Genomic DNA, 18753 nt, shown 5'->3' with positions numbered 1-18753 from the left:
CGTTTTCTAGCCCAGGGGCCCTTATGCTTCTAAATCCTGCCCTGCTGAGGCCAAAACAAACAGTTTTAGGAAGTTATCCGTCATTACATTTTAAAAACATATGCTGAAATAAAATGACATGACCGGAGGATGACCTGCCTCAGAAATCAGTGACCCTTTGACCAATATTTTTATTCAGTCTCCATGGTAACAAGAGTGCTTCTGGAAAGCAGCCAGATTTTGTGAATCTATAGCTTTGGAAGACCTGTTCATATTTGGTTTGTTTATATTTTTAAGATGAAAATCTTGTGTAAAACAGTTTATCAGATAAATAACCACTGGGTGAATGACAGGATAAGCTTTTGATCAGAACTGATCAATCAAACTGAAACATGATATCTGTTTGGATTATCCTGAAATATGGATTTGTTCATGTAGCTTGCCCTGACTAGCTTTAATGTCTGAACTTTTCCCTTTTTTATTTACTAGTTGCCTTCACTCAGACTTGAATTGGCAAATGTTACACTATACTTTACCACTTTTATTATAAGAGAAGTTTATCCATATAACTCCCTATTGTTGTCCAGATGGGAAAGTAGCAGAGCTTTGGTCGTTTGCTGCAGGTCAGCTTTAAGATCCACCAGCTCTGCATCATCGTGTTTGGAGCCATAAAGCATGTGTGTGTTTCATAGAGCAGGAGAGCCTGCTGCACACCTGCAGTTTTAACTTGACGTCAGTAGATGTCACTATATGATCAATTTTAATATCACTAGAGTTTATCCCATATTTATATTTTAGTCAATTTTATCTGTTTTCCACACGTCTACATAACCACTGCTGATTTAAGATTATAAATATCAGTTTAGTTAAGTTATATTCTAATATGAAACTTTTTACATCGTTAATCTTGTTGGATATTTTTCTTGGTCTCAATATTGTTTCCAATAGAAAAAATTTGCCTTTTGTCACATTTTTAAGACTGGTCTTAAAACTTTCCTCTTTGATAAAGCTTGTAGTTAAAACAGCCATAAACTGATCACTTTTCCTAATTTTCTTCTTCTCCAATTAGCATAATTTGCCTTTATTTCAACTGTTTACTTTGTTTCAGGCTTTTCTCTCCATAGAAGCCACTCCTGGCCTTTTGTTCCCTTTTGGCCGTGATTCTTTCCCAGAGGAGGGCGTCGGCTGAGTTGATGCCATCACCTAATCCGTCTCCCTATTCTGCTATTTACTTTTTACTTTTTGTTAACATTTAAACCACTCCTGCATCAGGTCTTTTTGTTTTTTTGTGCGTCTCTTCTCAAACACCTGGTTGATTGAAGCAAATGCCCGCTCTTTTTGACCAAGGCTCTGGTTCTGCTTGAGGTTTCTTCCTGTTACAGGTGAGTGATTTCCTCTGGACTGTCGCCACATGCATGCCACCCAGCTAAGTCAGAGCTGCAGGTTCCTAGTTTTCTTGCTTCCACCTCACAGAGCAGCCAGTAGCCACTAGCAAACACCTGGTGGATCTGAGCATCTGCTGAGTTCATAAGAGCCACTTCTCAGTACAACGCTGGTAAAATCGTTAAAAAGTTTATAGAGGAGCCATGTTGTGATGACTTCCTGAAGGCGGAGTTTCAGAAAGAGCAGGAGCTTCTTAAAGAGACAGAGACCCAATTTCAAGGCGTTAAATTACAAAGTCCTATTTGGTATATATAGCTTTTTTTCTTTTATAAAAACTGAAGGTAACACACTTCTAGACCATTTTACTGTTGCTCTGTAGCTGTTGCCTTACATCCCAAATAAAGTGAATTTTATTTGTGATGTTGCCAAGACAAAATGCTAAATTACTTTAGCAAAGCAATCTTGATCGCAAGCAGAAAAACTGCAGAGTGTCGTTTTTAGTCGCTGGCCGAATTCATCCTTGAACTGTGACGGGTTTGTATCTGATTTTTGTCTGTTCAGAAAAACACTTGAGGCTGAAACATATGTCAGCGAGGAGAACACGCCTCTGCTGTCGCCTCTGACAAGGAGCAGGAATCTCAGGCTGACTGAGGCGTCCTCAGTTTCTGAGTTTGTGGGCGGCGGCTGGATCCCAACCAAACCGTCTCTGCGGCTGATTTTTTGTCGCAGGGAAATTTGGGAACGGCGAAGTCTTAATCCGCTGTCATAGGATTCAGTCGGAGCGCGTTGAAATCAAAGAAACATCCTGTCAGATTAACCTAAAGTAGCTCTTAGCAACAATAACCAATTTTTGCAAACATTTTTAATCAAAATCTTTTATTTTCACCTGTAAGCAGTTATTTGAGACTGATTGGAAAGTCATTGTTAGCGAGGCTGTGAATAACGATGATTATTCTGTCTAGTGAACATTAAGGATGTGCCTGAATTCCTGATTTATTACAAGAATGCATTTATATTTTTGAAAGGTTCCCATTTTAACAGAACTAATTGGTTTGTTAGATCAAAGTTAAGAATCATGTAAAAAACAAAACAAAACAAAAAACACCCAGTTATTTGTTCTGAGTTTGCTCTGAACAGATGTTTTAAATGTCTTTTTTTTTACATTTACAAATTTAAAAAAGTATAAATTTATGAATAGTTCACAAAGAGTTAAAGGTGTAAAAGTTGATCGGTTTGAGACAGAAATTCACTGCAGACGGTCAATTTGTCCGTTTACAAGGACAAAAATATTCACACCACTTTAACTTGTCCAAATTGTTACAGAACAAATTTTGTTTTAATGCAATTTGATGCATTAAAACATCAAATAATCATGGCCAACAAAATGTCGGCCATGATTAGGGTTAATTTGTCACATGTAATCAAAATAAGTTTGCCAAACTTGATGACAACTTAATAAATTTAATATATTTACTTGCATTAAGTTAAGTTGATGTCTTGTAGCAAATTAACTCATAAACTCATTTGATTTTGCACTTCTGATATTCCATCAGTTACTGTTTATTATTTTGTACATGTTTTGCTTTTATTCTGTAAAACTGCACCTTGGCACCAGTAAAGTGTCTCTAATCCAATCCTCGCTGTGGAACAAAACATCTTCAAAAATCTATTTGAAGAGTTTGTAATTACTAACATTTCATAAACATAAAAGCCAAGACCTGTAAAATGTTAATGAGTTTTCTACTTAAAATAATCTAAAAGACTCTTTAATGAATCACTGAATGCAACATAATAGATTATTTCTTTACTTCCTGTGGTTTGTAAATGGTTACTGTATCACAATTGAAAAAAATCTGATTGAATTTCTTCGTACTGATATATAAATATACTTCCCATCTCTTAGTTTCTGTGGCCCACATTGACTCGTCTCGTGTCTTCCTCAGTATCTCTCTCTGCTTGCAGACAGTAATGGAGGTCCAGCATCACGAGGCTGTCTGTCCACGATAAGCTTCAGAGCAGAGGGACGGTCTGCTGCTGCTGCTGCTCCTGATAAGACCGATCAGCCCTGCTGGACAAAGTAGGCCGGGTTTGGGTTGTTGGTCAATTTAGCCCATTCAGATAAAGTAAACTCATATTTTATTTTTTGCCAGAAATGGATTATATTGCTTTAAACTTCCTAAACTTATAAAAAGAAAAACAACCAGTAGGAAACATTTTTCCTTTGTGTTCCAACAGCATCAACCACATGCAGAGAACAAGCTAAAATCACAAAGTGTAAAATGAAGAACGTTGCTACAGTAATAAATAGACTTTATTTTAAAATAAACATGCTCTGTGCCACATGAGGATAAAATAACAAATGGAAACCAGTTTTTAGGTTGTATTTGGGTCATCACTGCAAGAACATGTCAAATGTTTAAAATTATGCATCTTTGAGAGTATTGGACTGGGAGTTAAGTGCAACTTATAGATCTTCTCTATTATTCACAAACATTTCTTAAACTAATAAACTGACATTAACTATAATTTTAAAGAAATATAGCTGTAATTAAAATTAATTTATACTTTCATCTCAAACTAAGTCGACTAGAAAAGAGAATCCTGAAATTAACCTGATTTGTCCTTTTCTAAAGATTGAACAATCACAGATCACTTGTGGCGTTCCTCAAGGCTCCAATCTTGTGCCTCTTTTAATTAAAATAACTACATTTCTCCTTTTTGCCAGATTACAAGAGTATTATGATACTAATCTCCTATTACTTTCAAAGTTAACATATTTAGATGTCTCCCTTTTGCCAAGACTGAAGAGTATCATAAGATGTGCAGATTTTTTAAAATGGGATTCCTCAGAGTGTTGTGTTTAGTCCTGCTTTTTTTTTTTTAAATAAAGATAATTTTAGTGAAATTAAAAAGGACACTACAGTTCGTTTCCGTTCAGTGACCGAATGTGCTTCATAGAAAAGCAATGCAGTTGTTGGTTAAAGCAGTTATATAGGAAGAAGAAATTGTTTTTAAAATTTCTCCTCAAGAAATGTGGTTTGAATTGTGTAAACAGAGCAAGTAATGCCAACAGTACTGGGGAGGACAGACTCACTGTTTATAGTTTAAAAACAAAGCTCATATTGACCAAGGCATAGATAATGACAAAGCAGTAAAGGAAGTTGAAGAAACCCTTGTTGAGCTGACTGCTGTCGTCCCAAACAAAGACGAGCCCAGAGTCAGAGTCTGATTAGAGAAAGAAAATCCAAAGGACATGTTGAGAACAGCAGGCAAGATTAGGAAGAGGGACGGTTCTGTTTAATATTTAACCTGGCTGTTCGAAAGAATAAGCCTCTTGGATGCTGGTGTTTGTAAAATATGGTTTTGAAAATGAGAAAAGGAGTAGAGGAAATCAAAACATTTCACATCCAAGAGTATCTGGCAACCCCTCTGGGCCTTTTGATGGATTAAAGACTGAGAGACGCTCATGTGTTTTCTGCTGTGGCTTTTCTGCAGCGCTGCAAGGCACAAATCCTGAAAATCACTCAAAGTCGCATCAGAAGTGATCCCAGAAAAATTATCTTGGCAGTTTACAGGTTTTTATAAATTGTAATACGGAGAGAGATTTACATTGGTACCAAGTCAAGTCAACACAGTGTCATTTCCAGTAGAGAACAAAATGTGTTTTCTCCTGAAGTCCCCCAGTCGCCAGGCTGCACAGACCGTCTGCAGTCACTACATCACACACACTGAGCCGCAGCAGGGATTCACCCTCCGGTTGGAGCTGGCAGCACTGAATGTAGACAAGAAGAAACTGTGTTCATTAAAATGCAAAACACTGATGGTTGGAAAAGCATCACTGGAGAACAACATATCCAAGAACAACATGGTTCCCTCTACGTAGGAAACGACGATATGTTAAATTTGGCCAGGTTCTGTTTCTTTTCTCTCACCGATCTGGAAATAAACTCGCTGGGAAACCTCTGCCGCCCTCGGTTTCTTAGGCACAGTGGTCAACAATCTAACGAGCCTTTGGAGGGGAAAGTTCGCCCACCTGAGAAATGAAGGACGGGGGTTGGGACGCCGTGGACCTCATAGATGACTGGCACTAATAGGCAAACCCCCAGGTGGCAGGTGTCACTGTTAAACATGTCCTGCTGCTGTGTTTACAGCAGAGTAGGTGGTGCAGGATGTTATTTAGAAAACTGGAATAGGTAGGAGAAACTGTATTCAGTGTTGTAACTCTGCCTAGCCAACGATACTCTCCAGTAGTTTTGGCCAATAGCCTTAAAGTTAGCATGAACATCCACAAGGAGGCCCTCTAGCTCCAGGAAATGAAAACATTTTGACTGTGTGTGTTTCCATATAGGACTATTTTCTACCGTCAGTGAAGACGAGAGTAAACTTCACCGACACATGGAAGTTAGCGGATCTAAAGAGCAACAAGATTGCTGTGTTTTTGTTTTTGACCAGCTCCAAAGCCGCGTCTCTGAATCCAGTTCAACGCACCACTACCAGCGGTTCCATTATAAACGTATTTCCTCTTGTTCTTCATTGCAATGCGATGCGACAGTAAACCAGGTGCCATGATGACGAGTGTCTCTCACGTGGAGGAGCTCTGCCTGGCTGCCGGTGGGCGCTCGCTCCGGTTTCAGCGCCTTCGCTCCAGCGTTCAGACAGCAGCAGATGTTTCATGGCTGATGGGATCATCTGTCTTACAGCACATCATCAGACTGTGCCTCGTTAAATTGGGCTGAACTGTGTTACAACTGTGTGAATTTAATGAGGGAAAACAGCGACGGGAAGACGGAGAGGATAGATTTATGTGACTGTGAAGGTTCAGGTCTGAGTCCAACATCACACCCAGATTTCAGGCCTGATGTTCGTTTGTAGCTGTAATAACTGAAGCTGGGTCCGTCTCTCTTGATCGTTCCTGGTTTGGACCAAAGATGATAACTTCAGTTTTGTTTCTGTTCAGCTGGATAACGTCATTCATTGATTTGCTCTAATCATCTGTCCAGTGCTTGGATTGGATCGGAGTCGCCTGGTGACGTTGTAAAGTCTGTGTAGTTATGGTGGCTGATCTTATTTCCTGTTGTGACCTGAGCCAGTGGGACCATATAGACATTAAATAAGAGGGTCTGAGGATTGAACCTTGGGGTTCTGCCTGCTTCGATGAGAAATGTCCTGCTGAAACAAAGACCTCCCTGTTCTTTAGATTCAAACCAGTTGAAGAGTCCGACCCAACTCTTGAACCGTTCCACAATTATGCCATGGTCAAAAGCTGGACTGAGGTCCAACAGAACCAGCACTGTGGTTCTTTCACAGTCTGTTTTTATGTGGATTTTATTGAACATTTTGACTAACAAACAACTGACAGGAGCAGAGACAGGTTACCTCACCAAGTTTCAAACATGTCCTTTGACTTTCTGTTCAGGGATCCAAAGACACATCTGGTTTTCTGACACACTCCCATCCTAACCAGCATTAGAGGACAGCTGGACTGGGAGAGGAGAAGAACATCTGTCCCTCCAGATGTTCCCACCTCTACGTGGCAGGAGAACAAGCTGGAGAGAGCACACAGGCACTCATTCATGTCACAGTAACAGATGGAAGATGATTCCCTGAAGCTGAGCTCACACCTTCAGATCCACCAGGGCCTGAACAGAATCTCATTTTAGCAGGTCTTAGTTCACATCAATAAACACAGAATGCAGTCTGAGGAGAGAAACTGTACGATGAACAGCCTGCAGGACAGCATGAGCTCAGCTAACAGGACTAATGAAGCTCACGGTTTGTTCGCTGTGCTTCATGTTTTGGACGATGACGATGCATGCTGTCTCAAACCTCCGGTGGATTCGAGCCACACAAACAAAGAAGTAAAACTAGTTTAAAACCAACTTTTCACAGACAATCCCATGCTTTGTGATCTTTAGGAGGAAACAGCAAATTGAAAACTGTGGCATCAAGAGCTCCAATAATGCCAGTAATTTCCTGATCTTCCTGTTGTTCTTCAGTCTCAGTCTGATCCTCCTGATCTAGCATCGTGTTTGTAGATTTGCTTTCCAATTAATGTGAGAGGCTGTCAAGCGCAAATAACATGTCTCTGTGCTTCTTGGTGCTGGTTTGGAGGCTGAGGCTGTAATGGAACGACTCAGATCAGAGATGTCCAAAGTGTGGCCCTGCAGATGGCTTTAGTGGCCCCTCGGTCCACAATTCAAGAATGGAGCAACTCCACAATTAATTTGAGATTTTTACAGCCAAATAAAATCTTCAACATTTATTAAGATGCAAGACAAAGTGTTTTTCTTTTATGAACTATGTTTGTCTATTGATTATACATTGATGAAACTGGCAACCGCTGTTGCCAAAAGTAAAATAACAATGTGGTTAAAAAGAAAAAGTGAGGAGAATACACCTTAAAGAAATGTTTGGAAACTAATTAGTACAGCAACTGTGAAAGGCCTGGAAAACTTAGACTATTTTGCTTTATTAAAATATTGTCTGGGGAGTATATCATTGAGTAAATGTCTTAAAGGATAAATAATTTCACTTTTAATAATAATAATAAAAAATGTGGCCCTTGAGTTCTCAACCTTACAATTTTGGCCCTACTTGCAAAAAGTTTGGACACCTTCGATATAGATCAAAGCAAATTCAAGTGGTAGCTTGAAAGGATAAATTAAATTCAATTAATTGGGGGGGAAAAACAACACATCACCGCTGATTTTTGCAGAACTGCCTAAAAATCCCTTCATTAATCCATAAGTGGGGAATCTATTTCTTTCTTCGCGGAGCTGTGGACGGAATAACTGAATAATTGTGTCCACTTCTATTCCCAGCGGACACGTTCACCAGGGGAGCAAAGTGAGAAATTAAAGGTAATCTCCGTAAGCGTCTCAGCTCATGGCTTCCAGAAATAACCCGACTATTATCGGTTTCCATCAATCAACAGCGGTTTAAACAGCGGGACGCGGCGGATGTGACCGCTTCCTGGCTGCGCGCGACATCACTTTTACAGCACGCGCTCAATTTGGACCATTTTAATTTTTATGCCACTTCAGGAGAGGAAACGGGTAAAATTAGCCCCCCTGCTGCCAGCAGCAGCTCCTCATTCACAAGTTATTACTCCCTGAAGCGGCTCATTTCGTTACGTCGGCGGACGAAAAGCAGTTCCCGCGGAGGGAGATGGGAATGACGGAGGATTTGTCACTGACCCCGTCTGGAGTGAGGAACGTCATAAAAATCTAATTTGTGAGTCACTGCGGGTCGAAGCCCAACCTAGTTAGAGAAAGCTCTGATGGAGGGTGTGTGCAGCTCCAGACCTCCACCGCGGGTAAATGTGTGTTGAATCCGCTGGGAGAGCACGTCGTGTCGGTGTGACGGCTCCATGTTCACCGACTGGGATGAAACAGCGGCTCTGGGGCCTCGATTCAGGCCGCTGCGGCTCCCACTGCTCCACAAGAAACTCTGCAGTTTTCACTAAGATGCCATCGATTGTGGTGACGCCTGTGGGTGATGCTGTGGAATAAAAATCTTTAGATTCAATCTGAAATCTACAGCTACATACTAGATATATTGATAATCTAGCCAATCCGTATTCTAAATATGAGAAAAAATATTTTCATATAATATTGGTGAAAGATTTCAAAATGACATTTTTTTAGACAAAGTATGACTTTAAATGTTTCTTAGACTTAAACTTATAGAAACGGAAGCAGATAGTTTTATGCCTTTCTGGGTTTATGCAAGCAAAACAAAAGAACCAGACAAGATTTTACCTAATATGTCATTAACATTCATTCATTAACCCACAATACTTTCTGTTTTTTTTCTTTTTCACTAATATAATGTTTAGTTACATTATCTTGTATTGTGATGTAAAATAAACTTGTTTTTTTTTTTAAAAAAAAACATGCTGTTATTCATCACATCCCAAACCATTCAGTATCTTCTACTTTTTGACATTTATAATGCAACCATATTTACATCCCTCAGACTTTTAGAGACTTTGTCATGCAAGAACAACAAACTACAAAGGATTTCAAATTAGTTTTTACGTGATAAACTGACACAACGTATGATATAACAGCTATGTGAAAAAAATAAAAATCACAATCTTATTTTTTAAATTTAAATCTGAACTTTGACTTGGTCTGTCAGTCTGTCTCTCTATAAACATCAGTCTGTCACCGCCGTGCTTCACAATGGAAATGTTGATCTCATGACCTCTTAAAAATGTAGTTTTTTTTTTTCTTCTACCGTGTGATAAATGACCAAAACGGAGCCATAGACAGACAGGACTGAGCTCTTCCTGTTTGTTCTCTCTGCTCTCTCTGTGTCTCAGTTGGAGGCTCTTTTCCCCTTTTCCTTCTTTATTTCTATAATGGCTCCACATCACAGGTGTAACGGTTGTTCAGACATTGAATCATAATAACCCAAACGTTTGATTTCATGTTTCCTGCTTCTGTCAGCAGATTAAATTCGGATGACAGAGCTCCAGATGTCAAGTAAGCAGGCTGTATATAAATGTATCTCATTTATTAACAGCCTGTGTTTATAAATTAACAGCAGGTTGTTAATTTAGAGGAAGTGTATGACTTCCTCTACATGTGAAGTCATACAGTGCAGCGTGGTAAGTAACGAGAAGGTCTGAGCACAGGAAGTTATTTCTACATGTGGCACTGATGAATAAAAGTGAACTCAAGGAGAAACTGTCTTTCATCTTGTAGACAAGAAGTTTAAAATGTGATTATGATCCGAGGTCACCTTTATCAGTGGGACAAGTCATGGTCATGATTGCTTATTCTTATGTATGAATAATGACAGAAAAAAATGATTGAATACACGAGGAATAATTCATATACTGTTAAAAAGAGTCTGAGGCGACAGATGAATTCAGAGTCGGTGCTGATTAAACCAATTTTTTAAAAAACTTTTGTATTTCTGATTGCAATTATTAACTTTTTCAATTTATTCACTTTTTTAGGACTTACCTTAAAAGTGACATGAAAATACTTTATTAGCAATGTGCTTAAGTTTATTTCTTTGCCAATGATCTCATTAAATAAATCATTTTCAGATTTTGGAAAGTCACAAGTTCCTCTCCGATGTAAACAGGCTTTGATTCTTTTTTTGTTTTTGAAAATCCAGAAACAACTGAATTGAGGCATCAGTAACAGGTTCCTTACTTGTGGTAAATAAATAAATACATAAAATTATGAACTTGAGGAAAGTAAATAAACATTCAGAATGATGAAAAGCAGCTGGTCATTCCAACAGACCTACGTTTGTGCACACAACCAATGAATTTGACTTTAAATCTTCTTTACTCACAATAACGCCATTTTAAATACAAATACATATACGGTTTATTACTTTATTATGGTTTATCTCCTGAAGCCTCACTGACCCCCCAGTAGAGTTAATTATCACACACCTCAGACATTTTGTTTCAGCCCACAGTTTAGAAAACCTTCATTAACAGGGTGATGATACAAACATCAGAGGCTTTCAGAGGCCTGTTACTTTAGGATTAAATAAGGACACAGTGGATGTTCACCTGTTTGTCAGTTTCTGTGTTTGTTGGTGGTGGAAAGGGAATTAGAAGTAAGAAAAAAATGAGTCAAACTGGTTGCAACAACAGAGTATTACGGCCATATCAAGAATTAATTTTTATTTTACAAGAATAAAGTATAAAGATTACAAGAATAAAGTTGAAATAAAAATACTAGAATTAAGTCATCATAACTTTGTTCTAGTATTTGTATTTAACCTTTATTCCAAAGTATTATAATGCTGATTATTTTTATAGTAATTTTGAGTAATGTGACTTTATTCTTTTTATTTCAACGTTATTCTTGTAATACAACTTTATTCTCATTATTCTGTCTTTATTCTTGCAATATTATGACCTTTTTCTCATGTTATTACAAGTTTAGTTCCCATATTGTATTTTTGTAATATTATGACATCATTCTCCTAATACTATGATTTGATTCTCGTACAATTATTATTTTTTTATTTTCTTCGCCGTCGTCGGCTGTTACCAAGGCGACAGCTGATCAATATTTTTCTCCACCTTCTCAGAGCTGCAGCCGTCTGGTCCAGTATCTGTGCAGCAGCTGAGGTTTAATTGAAAACATTCAATCCGAGTGAGTCAGAAGCCAGAAAGCTTTAGAAAAGTTGACCCAAACAGTTTCTGGAAAAGGAAGATAAGAGTTTAAAACGCAGCTGTGAGTGAACAGTTATTGGACACACAGGAAGGTGGAGAGACACAGACAGATTTTATAGAGGACAGAACGTAGAGCTGACAGACCCCTTGTTCACATCCATTACTTTTCTGTTCTTGATTTGCTTGTCACTTCCTGGTGAGGCCTGCAAACAGGCTTATAAAACTTTATTTAGATAACTTATTTTCACACAGCTACTGTGAAAGAACACAGGTTTTCTCACAAATGAATTAGATATTTTTATGTGTTTGCTGTTATTATTGTGATTTCATTTTTGCTTTTCAGGATTTTTTTTTTTAATGAAAACAGATTTTTTTGGAAGAAGGCTTCTGTTTGGAGAACGTATGTTGAAGTCATACAAAAATAACATAGAAATAATATGAGATTAAAGTTGTAACATTATTACTTTATTGTATTATTTTCACTATTCTCGTCATTTTATGACTTTATTCTCGTAATTTAATTGTTTTTATCTTTTTAGCGTGGCCCTAGTACTAGCATTCAATACTTTGTAGAACCAATTTTTGCTGCAGTTCTTCAGTCAGAGGCCACGTCAGCATTGCTGCCAGACTGACTGCTACCAGAGGTTCTTCCAGTCCACACCACCACGAAAAAAGGACAAAATGCATATGCTCATAATGAATTAAAATATCACTGAAAAGTTTGACTATTTAGTAACTCGATCATCTAAATAATTGAAACACACTATATAGATTGAGTACCCACAGACCGATGTTTCCAAGCCTTTATTTCTGCTAATCGTGAAGAGTTTCCACTAACAGATAATCAAAATGTGACATTTAAGATTAAAATATTGCATCACACAAACAAAATTAGTTTGTTATTGCAGAACAGTGGGGTTAGTGATGAAAAACAATACAAACTTGCTTTTTTGTTTTGTTTTGTTTTTCAAAAGGGTATGTTTAATCAAACAAGCCTCATCGGGACACATTTTGCACACCTTCCTCAACAGGATTCATTTCAGGTACTGAGTTGCATAATCCATAGCAAATATATATAAACATTGATTAAAACAGCATATATCAGGCATAACCCAGTTAAACGACATTTAACTGAAGTCCTCAAAGGGGTGCGGGTTTTAATGTTTTTATCTTTTTTAATCTTTTTCAAAATGTCTCTTTCTCACTGTTTTGGTGATTTTAATGTTTTTATCTTTTTATGTTTTTTTAAATCTCTTTCTTTTTCTCACATGCTGTTTTTATTTTAATTATGTGAAGCACTTTGAAATGAAATGCCTTGCTGCTGAAATGCGCTATACAAAAAAATTTTATTGATTGATAACATGGGATCATTTCTCATGTCTTTGATGCTTTTGTGTTTATCATTGTTCATGCTATTTATTTGCTCATAGCAGTTTAGCTTCCCTTCACTTATAGACAGCATTTACATGAACGTAAAAAATTCCTTACTCTCTTTCTCTTTTTCTGCTTTTGTTCTGGTTCACACGATTCCGTCTGTCTCGCTTCTGTTTGGTGTGATTTATTCTTTTTGTTTTGTTTATTCTGTTGATCTGGTTTATGCTTTCCATTTTTGTTTTTGTCGTCATTAGCTTGTCTGGGGTTCTTTTTATTTAAAAAGTCTACAATTTGACCCACTGCCTTGTCGTTTTGTGAACATTTCAGTAAACCCCGCTCGGTGTCGTGAAACAAAACATGAACATACAAGGCAACATTACTGGTTGTTTCAGACCAATTTGTCCCACCAGTTGAGTAGTCAGGATCTCGGGTGTGGTGCATCAAAACCAGGATGAGACCTCCATAATCTGTTGAAAGAAAGAAGAAATGCAGCTCAACGTTAGACTTCTACACCACTAGAGCATGCTTTAAAATCAATCCTTAAATCTGTTTATCGTACAAATCGGAAAGTATATTATCAAGAAGACTTCGCACTTTTCTGCTTAAGTCATGAAAACATCCAGGATTTCATTCAGATGTTATGTTGAATTGCTATCAAATGTTTTGCCTCTCTGGGTCTGATTGAATGACTTGAAATGAACAGAGTTTGCTAATAAGGCATGGTTTTTTTTAGAGTTCTCCAAATGGTGTTACATGTCTAAGTGCCGTAAATCTCAAAATTTGAAAAAAATAAATTGTGATATTTACACAGAAAGTCACAGACACAAACCTGTGGATCGGTATTTGACCCCGTTGACATTATCAACATAAAAATGTGTCAGGAAACAAATAAGTTAGTCTCACATGGTTCCCAGCACAAGGACTTTTACATAATGAGCTGATAGTCTATTGTTTCAACTCCACGCAGAAAAATGAAATGTATTAAACGTAAATGATTTGGGTTAATTGCTCAGGAATACAAGTCTTGATAACATGGGTTACCTTGTGCCTGTTGTGGTTGTTCATTGTTGGTCAAACCTAAAACGGGGAAATAAAACCATCTTCACATGCATCCGTGACAGCAAAGCTTTGAGACTTTCATCTATAGTTTCATGATTATTTTTGATTAAAAAACTATTTGAAAACAAAGATGAGTTATAGTTTCATACTTTTCACAGTTGCCATGGCTGCTTCCACATCTGAGCCAACCCGGGACGTGATGGGACAGAAAACAATGAGGTGCTGTTTCTGCTTCTTGCTGCTCGTTACCTTCTTCAGAACTTGTCTCAACACAGCGTCGTCTGCCCCAAACGTTTCCCCAGTAGTGACTTTCTTGAGCTAAATTCACAGTGAAACAACCAAGAAAAATGTACTGATCGCTTTCTATGAAAAATGCTGCTGAGCTGGCAACGCATCTGGGCCATCATGACAAGATATGAAGGATGTCGTGCCTCTGCTTGTTTACACCTGTTACCTTTAGCGCCTCCATCTGGTCTGTTAAGGAAGCTTCACCAGGTTCATATGGTTCGATTTTCTGGCTCTGACCTGAGACATTTACACAAATAAAAGAAGATGAAAAAAGAATCAGTCATTAGTATATAGAATAATTCAGTGTTAATTTGGTATTCATATTAGCTGAGCTGCCCACTCACCTCCACAGCAAAATAAGTTCATCTTTTGGCTTCCTAGAATAAATATATGCACAGCAACATCAATCCATGTATTTTTTTCTCTGGAAAGGAAAACTATATTTATGGTTCTTTGAGGTGGAAAGTTTAGAGACATTCGTTCCAGTAGGGCTAAAGATCACCAACATTATGCAGAGACCTTTGTGGGTGTTCAATGTCAAAAAGGGGCAAATGGATCCAGATTTTACAACATAACTCAATCCGTGCCATCATACTTCATCATCATCATTAGGCGCGGACCATGCAAAGCAAAAGTAGCCTGTTTCCTCTGACGTGTTGCTGATTTACATTAAAAAAGACCACAGGAGACATGGTAGATAATTAAACAAGTGTGAATGAAGTCTGTATGATGTAAATTCTGAAATAATTGATATTACTGCTGTGTTTCACTGAATAGACCCGATTTTATGATTGGCTAACTGCCACAGCAACTCAGCTAAAGTCTGCTTTGAATATCAAAATAACTCAGAGGGGCTAACTTCTTTTCAACAGTTTACAACTCTGAGAGATTTAGGTGGAGATATCATCATTAGATATATCTCACAGACATGAAGTGAAAATATTATTGAATTTCAAATAATTGAAATAGAAATAAAAAAAAATGTGACATTTTGATTTCCGTATTTGTGGCACGTTTGGCTTTCCATACATGTTTTTGTTACAATGTGTGTATTTAGGGAAGAAGACGAGAGTTGTTCTGAAACCACTGCTGAAAGGACAATTAGGAAACAAGAAGTAAAACAAGCCGCTTTATGTGACTTCAATATCAGAACTATATTTTTCCTCCAAAAACAAGTTCACGCTGGAAAAAAACAACAATTTTACAAGCATGGTAGTAACCGCGATTTAACCTTTCAGATTACTTATATGTAGTCATAAATGTCAGAGAATGTTGCAAGTTCTAAGACAAAAACAAAGCCTGTTTGACCAGCTACATTTCTCACGTTTATTTCCTTTTTAATGACAAAAAAATCAACAAAGCTCAGAATGACAATGAAACATCTTGTCTCCTACCTTTGCTGTTTGTGTTGCAGCAGCTGAAAATAAGAGTGAAAGACGGTGCAGGATGACCAAGCAGCTGGCAGAAAACACTTTCACTTTCACTTTAAGACAAACCACGTGGTTTACAGCAAGCTTGCTTATCTGAGATTCCTCCATGGCAACACACTGTTTAAAGTCCACGTTTTTGCTCATCAGCAGCAAATTTACTAATACATTTCACTGACAATGACAAAAATAATGTAACCCTCGACCCCCATAAATAAAATTTTTTAAATATGAAGTAGAATATGAACAGAATGAATTACATCAGCACATAAGTGGGCGCCTATAAAAAGTAGTCACACCCTTGGATGTTTGACTCTTTTATTGCCTTTACAAATCCATAATGAGCAACAAAATGTCTTTTAAAAGAAAACATTTACAAAAAACCCAAACAGAAAGAAAATTTTGATAAAAATAATGTCAAATAAAAACAGTGAACATAAAATACATAAAATGCAACCAACACTGAAAACCACTTGGTTGAGTTAGTAGGTATTGGTTAATAAATTCTACATGTTATCTTTCTGTGCTTCAGATTAAGATAAGTTATATTATGTTACAACCTCCTGAGTAATCTGTTGCTAAATCGTAAGATATTCTTAAGGTTTTAAACTGTCATTTATTGTAGTTTTCTGTATAAACAAGTAATAATCATCGAATAATGCTCTGAGACTTACTGAATATTTAATATTTATTTCCATGGTAAATGAAACAGCCACAAACATTTTTAAATGGAATAAAGGTCCTTACACTGAATAACAAGGAAGCACACACACACGCACACACGCACGCACAGACACACAGTCAGACACACGCACACACACGCACACACACACACACACACACACACACACAGACACTTGTACTTGTTATTTGTTGAGACTGAAAGCACCTAAAACCCCAGTCTGCTTTTTAGGTAATAACATGTAAATGATTGATTTCAAAGAAAAATTTTCATGCTTCTTATATAAAAATCACAAAGGTGGTGCAAGAAAACAATAATTGTACAGATGCTAGTATCCTATGACTGCTACATAATAACGTAATATGACTCAAAAAGCACTTAGAAAGAAAATAAACACATCTTGTGCAAATTAGGTTGGACCTGCATCCCTACCAAGAGAGGATACCATCAACAACATAACACCTGAGTTTAAAGTAAGCATTAAACTCAAGCCGCTTAAGACTTTATATAATTTTACATGTTCTGGTTATTTTAAATTCTCCAAACTAAATTATGCTTTTTCAATTTGATTTAAAGTAATGACAATCTGTTTTAATTTTTTTTATATTTATCTTGTTTTCTGACAATGACACATATCATATCATCATATCAGAATGTTTGTATTCATATGAGCTGTTTTCCAAAAACACATCATAGTTAATCACTGAGTAACTGTTTATTGGTCCTGCTGGTGGATCCATTCTTCCTTAGACAGACAGCAGCCACACAGACAGATTCTCTTAAGGTGCCTCAGGATTAACTTTGTTCTGTATTGTTTAAAAAATGTTTGTATTTGATCCACAGCCTCCATGTTCTTGGAACAGATGAGCAAACCCGGCACACTTTCATGGAAGAGGACATGAACATCAAGGTCAACGTTTGGATGCATTTCTGACCACGAGATTCCAGCAGTCGAGTAGTCAACATCTCTGGTATGATGCATCAAAATTAGGATGATCCTTTTACTGTCTGTAGGGAGAAAGAAGAGATATGATATTTTACTCCCGGATTTAACACCTTGAAATTGGGCCTCTGTCTCTTTAAGAAGCTCCTGGTCTTTCTGAAACTCTGCCTTCAGGAAGTCATCACAACATGGCTCCTCTATTAACCCTTCAACAACATTTTCACCAGGGTTACACTGGCTCCTTTAATGAGCTGAGCAGATGCTCAGCTCCACCAGGTGTTTGCTAATTGCTGCTGGCTAGTCTGAAGGAGCTGAGAGGGAGAGGGCTGCTATCAGCAGTTTCCAAACATCTGAGGCAGATGTTTGGAAACTGCAGCTCAGAGGAGGAACTTAATTCTTGAAGAGTGGCTTAGACCCACCCAGATGTTTTCCTAGTTGAATGGTTGCCATGGGAGATTAAAGTATTTCTCAGTCATGCATGAAAGAATCAAAGCATCACTCCGTATATGTTTTTGAAGAGGGAATAACATTATAGCATGATGCAAAACTCTAAAAAGTTGATTTTCAAAAATGTATTATTTCCTAAATCTAACATGCTGTCTGGATAAAAACAGTAGCGTGATGTGTGTGTGATCATCTCCCTACATGTCTTTTACCAAGCAAAATAAAACAGAGCATGATGTTATCAATAAAAATGATACCTGATATCTTACCCGGCACATTTCTTAGAGCCGCTTCCACATCTGATCCAACCCGAGAGCTGATTGGACAGAAGACGATGGTGTACTGCCCGTCCTCGGTTCTGCCCTCCAGCCTTATCTTGCTCTGCACCTGTTTCATCAGAGCTTCATCAGAACCGAAGGTTTGCCCACTGACAACCGTCTCCACACTGATTGAGTCTGTTGTCAAAATGTAAAACAGAAAAAACATAAGAACCAAACAGACATATGGAAAGTTAGATAATAGAATGAGCCTCTGTGGTCACTCACATGAGCAACCCATCTTGGTTTCCTGCACAGAGAAGCAAAATGATTGGATTACTGCCAACGACATATTCGCGTTTTTAGATCGATTTTTACCCAGAATGCAAATGGAAAAAACCGTGAGAGAAACGGTGACTGGGACTGACGAGTATATATTCCATTGAGGGAAAGTAAGTTTCACATTTGCTCAAAAGCCCCCTGGTGGTTGAAGAAAAATCCACATATAAACCGGAAAATACAATATATGAAAAAAAAACACTGAATGCTCTCTGGTATTGTTCAGGGGGCCGGACCAAATGAGGAGGCGGGCCGGATCCGGTATTGTTCAGGGGGCTGGACCAAATGAGGAGGCAGGCCAGATCCGGTATTGTTCAGGGGGCCGGACCAAATGAGGAGGCGGGCCAGATCCGGCCCGCGGGCCGTAGCTTGGGGACCCCTGATGTAAACCAATATTACAAACATAACAAATTACAAGTAGACAT

At 37.9% G+C, this 18753-nt stretch overlaps 1 protein-coding gene across 3 annotated transcripts; it reads right to left on the bottom strand.

Moving 5' to 3' along the window:
- Positions 1–12860: 12860 nt before the first annotated feature.
- LOC106940791 (uncharacterized) lies at positions 12861–15726 on the bottom strand. 3 transcript variants are annotated; one of them, XM_015023618.1, is made up of 6 exons: positions 15631–15726; positions 14581–14613; positions 14403–14473; positions 14098–14266; positions 13931–13966; positions 12861–13356 (listed from the first exon to the last, which is right to left on the bottom strand). In XM_015023618.1, the coding sequence occupies exons 2-6, from the start codon at positions 14600–14602 to the stop codon at positions 12965–12967; spliced, it is 690 nt and encodes a 229-aa protein (XP_014879104.1). In that variant the 5' UTR covers positions 14603–14613; positions 15631–15726; the 3' UTR covers positions 12861–12964. The 3 variants fall into 3 exon arrangements, with proteins under 3 accessions (XP_014879104.1, XP_014879107.1, XP_014879105.1); XM_015023621.1 differs by lacking the exon at positions 13931–13966; XM_015023619.1 differs by lacking the exon at positions 15631–15726 and having other exon boundaries at positions 14581–14634.
- Positions 15727–18753: the final 3027 nt, after the last annotated feature.

Source organism: Poecilia latipinna, unplaced genomic scaffold, assembly GCF_001443285.1.
Source record: "Poecilia latipinna isolate Pla-1442-1.1 unplaced genomic scaffold, P_latipinna-1.0 Scaffold3362, whole genome shotgun sequence".
Taxonomy (NCBI): domain Eukaryota; kingdom Metazoa; phylum Chordata; class Actinopteri; order Cyprinodontiformes; family Poeciliidae; genus Poecilia; species Poecilia latipinna.
The sequence above is the reverse complement of the archived record's forward strand: the minus strand, read 5'-3'. Positions and strand labels throughout refer to the sequence as shown.